We start from the raw sequence: 5,773 nt of genomic DNA on the forward strand, positions 1-5,773 counted from the left end.
AAAGTCTTCATTTTTAAAGGTAAGTGTCTTCAGTCAGGAAGAATTCTTTTGAGTTCTGTCCCTTGTGTAGTGTTGATGTGAGTATTATCACGGCTCTTTCTTGTGCATGTCAGTTTTTCATTAAACAAATAAAACTTGAAGTGCTGTTGACTTGTGCAGTGCTTCAGAAATTCCACCTGGAGAGCATCAATCCTGCTTACTCAGTGTAATGAGTCAGTGTCATCAGTAAACTTGTTGATCAATTCCTTCTTTAGATCAGACAGAAACACTGGTATCAGCAGTGGACTTGGTAGCACACCACAGTAATTGGAATTGGTGAACTAGGAATTAATTTTAACCCTCAGGCTGATGTCCTAGGAGTTTTTTTTGTCAATATATCTGTGTTACGAGTTTTTCTTTTTCTACAGAGGCTCCTGGAACATGAAATTAAAATATTGATTTAAATGCATCCAGAATTATATAAGCTTTGAATTTTACTATGAATTTATTATATTGAATTCATGTAAGCTGTCAAATTTAAAACAAATCTTGAAACAAGGTGGTGCATATCCTGTGACACAAGGTGGGTCAGTGTGAATTGTGCACAACAAAGTGCTTCAGGCACTAAAGGGGAGGATCATTTCTACTGATTTGTCATCTTTGTCGTCAGTCCTCTGTTTGATCCTGGATGCAATAAGAGTGGAGTTGGACACCTGCATGTTACCCACTGGAGCAGTTGTGCCCCTTGTAGTTATGGTGCCTTCATTCTTTCACAGCTCTTTTTTGACCCAAGGGGATGAATAGTGGGTGAAAATCCTTTTGAGGAGAATATGAACCTTGTAATGTTTTTGTGTGGCATCAGTGGAGTCCTTCCTCCTTCTGCTAAAAATCATCTGTTCTTTACTACCAGAAGGCAAAGAAATAAGTATATAAAAAAAAAATCTCACTGAGCTAGTTGTAGGAAGTGACATAAATCCAGCATAATCTGATGACATTCTTGTATTCCTTTTTGCTAACTTCCTTTTGCCACCTCCTGTGAGTGACTGTCTTCTGTATCTTGCCTGCCCTTTATGGGCTGTCTCTCCTGCTTTGTGATACATAAACACGTACTGCCACATTTCCTCAAAGATCACTTACTGTTCTCAGTCATTTACTGCATAAGATATGTGGCACGATATATTCATGTGTCTGGGAGTGTGACAGCTTGCTGTGATCTGTGTTAAATACAAACACAGCACGTGAATGCGATGCACACTGTTACAAGCAGCAAGTCACAGAATCCAGAGATGAGTAAAACCTGCTAGGTTTAGTCTGATTTCTCTGGTGCCCTCTTCTTTCTCACCTTATTTTCTTATGTTTGAGCTTAGTATTCTTGGGTGCAGTGTTTCAGCTGTCCCAAACCTTTTTCTCATGTAGCATCACTCCTGCAGTTACTAAGCAAGCTTCCTTCCTTACAGAGTGTCCTGGAGATGATACTTGCCCTCTCTTTCCTTTCCAATTCCCTGCCCTGCTCCTTTTCTTCCTGTCTTTCATCCACATGGTGATAGCTGTCTTCACTGTGTTTGTCTAGATGATTTTCTTTTTTTTTTTTTTTTTTAATTTTTGCATCTTTCACTGATAATGTGAAGGAAGATCCTATATTCTATAGTCACCTGATGGCTCTAGAACTCGTGGTTAGTTGCTAAAGCCTGGGTCTCCAGCCTGTGGCATGTGTGCTGTAGCTGTTACTGCATCAGGGAGCAAAGATGTGTGGCAGACGTTTCTCAAAAGTTTGTTGCCTGCTTAGCTAAGGAGCACGTAGGTGTTGGTGTTTATCCAGAGTTAATACAGGTGGTTCTCTTTGCTGTTTTTTTAATGCTGTGTGCACAACCCTCACAAGCATGTGAGTGGAGGGCTAGGGGCTTAGGAATGAGTTGAACTCATCACACCTTCTCAGGCCAGCGTTGTAAATGAAACCATGGGCATGTGAATAGTGGAATGTTTTTACACTAAATCCATGTGCTTTTTTCCTGTAATTTAGAAGATTTTCAATTAATGCTTTGATCCAAGCTTTATAACCAACCCAATTTAAAGAATTTGATTGTATGCTATTTGTTTTTTATCTCCCTCTAGGTTTGTAGAGAAAAAGTGTGAGTTTTCAGTACTATTATTTCCAACTTCATGCAGTCCTGTGAAGCTGATATGGGAAGGGCTGTGGCTTAATATTAGAGTTGAGGAATACTGCTTGTCTAGAATTCACCCCAGGGGAGTGACCCAATTGTGGTATTTATGGCTTTTCTATTGGAAGATCAAACCAGATCTGTGTCCTCTTAAGGGAAACACCGTGATGTCAAATGGATGTCTCAGTCCTTCACTGGACCTCTCTGTCAGGAACAGTAGTGAGTGTGATGGGACGAGTGAAAGGCTTAGTCCAGGGACATATCTATATGTGTGTATATATATGTACATTTCATATATTTTTTTTCCTTCTCTTTCCTTTTCCTGTATGATTGTTTCAGTTAAAGGAAGTTAAAGTTGAAGTTTTTTAAAAGTTGTACTGCTTTGGTCTCCTGTCACCTGTGCTGTGGCAGCCGTTTCATCATCATAAAAGACTGAACTTTAAGAGCCTTCAGCAACAGAAATTGCCTAAGTGCAGAGCAGTAATATTTATTAGCCTAAGCTCATTACTTAATATTTTTGTGGAGCTTTTATAGAACCATGATTTCTAAGCCATGTTTTTTAGCATAGTTACAGGATGATCTGTGCATAATGATCTTCTTGCCTACGTGATACCAGAATAATTGTTTTTACAGCCTGCTCTTGAGGTGCAGAATAAATGATCATTGTAAAGCTTTCTCACATTGTCATCTTTTAATCTTGATCCAGTTATTTACACTGAGCAGCAAGATACAGGGTGCCATGCCCCAGACAGAAAGGAAAATTTACTCCTGCAGCTGGATATTTTAAAATCCCCAGAACAGGACAAACTGTTTTGTTTGGACAAAGCTAACAAGAAAAATGATTCTTCCCTGGACTTATATTTGACCAGTAAATGTGAAAGAAGGATTAGTTTATAGATTAAGAAATAGAAAAGTTTTCCAATTTCCTTCCTGTCTCGTCAGTTAAGCTCTCGCATTTGAGTTTTCTGTCTTCATGCCCTGGGCTTGCAAGGATCCCAGTGAGTCTTCATTATGGCTGCAGGGAATCAGGCTGCAAAAGCTGATTGTGGGTTCAGGTCCTTACTTTGTTCTCCCATGCTGCCCATTAATGTGCATGTACTCTACTGAGATTGGTGTCTTTGAAAAAATGATGTATTTCCCCAAATCATATGCATCCCCCCTTGTAATATAATAAAATAAACATTGTGAGGAATTAACCTGCTTAAGGGTGGAGAGGGTGTTATCCATTTACCTGCTGCAAAGTGAGGAATTAGAAGGCAGACGCTATGGTTATGGGCATATATTTTATTTTTCTCAAATTCTTTTCAGGGTAAGTGAAGAAAAAGAGGTGACAGAAGAACGGCTGAAAGCTGAACAGGAATCATTTGAGAAGAAGATCAGACAGCTAGAGGAACAGAACGAACTTATCATCAAGGAAAGGGAAGATATCCTTTAAAAATACGTGCAATGGCTCACTGAAATAAAAAGTGAACTACAGAGAAATAATTGTTCTAATTTATGGCATAGAATAAATCTGCATGTGCTGCCATTCAAAAGCAATCAGAGAGATGACTTGTCAGCATGTGACACTGGTTCATTTGAGCTTAAAACTGCCATCCAGCTGTTCCTATGATGTTGTTTTGCTGTGAAATAGATATTTGTCAACTAAAAATGACAATAAGGAATTTATGCATTAAAATATGATTATAGGTTTTTATTTATTTATTATTTATTTAATTCTCTGTCCAGAGAAAGACAATCTACATTGAAGGCATATAAACTATATGTAGGTACTAAGGGGTTTTAGCCAATTTTGACTTCTTTTGATGTAGGGTTTGTTTGTTTGTAAACAGCTAATTATTTTTTCTTTCAGACTGTCATGTGCAATTTTTAAGCTCCATAGTCTCAATCTCAGAATATCAGATGCAAAGTCAGCATTACTGCAGGAACTGCAGTTTTCCTTCGGTGTGATGTGACAGACCTTTAGAAAATTTTCTTGTTAATTTCTCTTCCAGACCTTTGCTTTTGATGCTTTGTTGTTTAATTTTCAGAGGTCTGATTGTTGACTGCAGTGGGATGTGGAAGAGACAGTGCTGCAACTACAGCAACAACAAATAGTGTGTGGTTCATCAGGAGCTGTATTTCCAATAGGGAGGATAATAATCTGTTTTAGGAAGCATGACACAACCTACTGTGCAGTACTGTTTTCATTCCTGAGTCATCCCTTTTTCAAGATAAAAATGACAGAAAAAAGGGCTGCTTGAGGCGATGTGGGACCTGGAGAAGCTATTTCCTGAGAAGAAACTGGAGTGTGTCTGTGTATGCTTTTGAACAGTGACTGGCCATGTAGAAGTAGGTTGGAATAGTGGGGGGCTGAATAGGGGAGAGACAATGCTGAGACAAAAAGGGGCTGTTCAAGGCATGAGCCACTGTTGAAGCAGAAATTAAGGGACATAAGCAGTCCACAAACTTAAACATGAAGTTGGAGGAAGGCTCTGGAAGATTCAAGCAATCCTATTTCACTGTTTATCCCTGGGAGGCTTAACAAAAAAAGCGGTTTCTTTATGATGGAACTTGACTTGGCTTACAAAAGGCACTCAGTGATGTGCGGTCTCTGCCAGCAGGGGATTGCCCTTGGTGACCCAGAAGATCCCTTGTGTCACAATGGCACTTAATTTGTTAGGAGTTTTGCCTGTTTGTACTAAATAATATACACATCAACAGACTTAGCTGGCCATGAGCAGTTACTGGAAAATACTAAATCTGATATACTCAAGAGCCATTAGATGTGGCTACAGCTCTTCTGCATTGATTTCACTGAATCAGTATTTTGTTGTGTATTACATCTTGTGTATTCAGTCAGCTCATGAATGTGGGTGGGATGCATGTTCCTGATTAATTTTTTTAAAATTTATCCACATAAAGCTTTCACTAATTTATGTAAGGTTTATTTGGCTACTGGGAAGTAGACATTCTTGCTTGTTTTTTTGTTTTGTGGGCTTTTTTTCCTTTATTTTTTTCCCCTTTACTAGAAATAGATTGCACAAGCATGAATATTTTTCCAGAAGTCTGGTAGACATGGCAGAAGGTTAATGCATGCAATTTTACACTTCATAAAACTCTGTAAAACCTAGAAATATAAAACAAGGTTATAATTTAAAACAATATAATTTTAACTACTGCAATACTTGCCTATCATACATGAATGATTCAAGATCTTCAACGCAACTCTGATCAGTTAATTTTTTAAAACTTGTTGCAGGGACAAGAAATAGTAGAAATGACTTGCTGAGTTTGAATACAGATTATGACCATTTTAAGTACAGCAACCTGAAATTCTTCAAGTTCTTCTGGATTGTGGAACTCACTTGCAAATAAGATATCAGGGATATAATACCATAAGAAAACATCTTCAATTCTGGTAAAATCAGTTTTACTATTCCCCCATCCGAAGCTGATTTATTCTCTATAAAATTACTTTCTTTATCCCAGTATTTCATATTATCCTCTGGTAATAAATTGGTGCTTCTGATGTAACTGCAGATATCAAGTGAAGTGTAATTTCAACTTGGTAACGGTTTATTTCACTTAGCATGGGCAATTTGTGGGTTTTTTTTTGGGCAACATGTATTTTGTTGCTTTCCTTTTTTTTTTTT

General features: G+C 38.0%; 1 protein-coding gene across 4 annotated transcripts in view; it reads left to right on the forward strand.

Moving 5' to 3' along the window:
- The window catches only part of KIAA1328 (KIAA1328 ortholog), a 172,043-nt gene that overhangs the window by 15,286 nt on the left and 150,984 nt on the right, over nt 1-5,773 (forward strand). For all 4 annotated transcript variants that reach the window (XM_027885210.1, XM_027885217.1, XM_027885227.1 and 1 more), the window contains one exon: nt 3,447-3,562. In XM_027885210.1, coding sequence (XP_027741011.1) covers nt 3,447-3,562 — 116 coding nt within the window. The remainder of the gene's footprint in view (nt 1-3,446; nt 3,563-5,773) is intronic.

Source organism: Empidonax traillii, unplaced genomic scaffold (assembly GCF_003031625.1).
Source record: "Empidonax traillii isolate 1590-97213 ecotype Southwest subspecies unplaced genomic scaffold, ASM303162v1 scaffold10:size5872457, whole genome shotgun sequence".
Taxonomy (NCBI): Eukaryota; Metazoa; Chordata; class Aves; order Passeriformes; family Tyrannidae; genus Empidonax; species Empidonax traillii.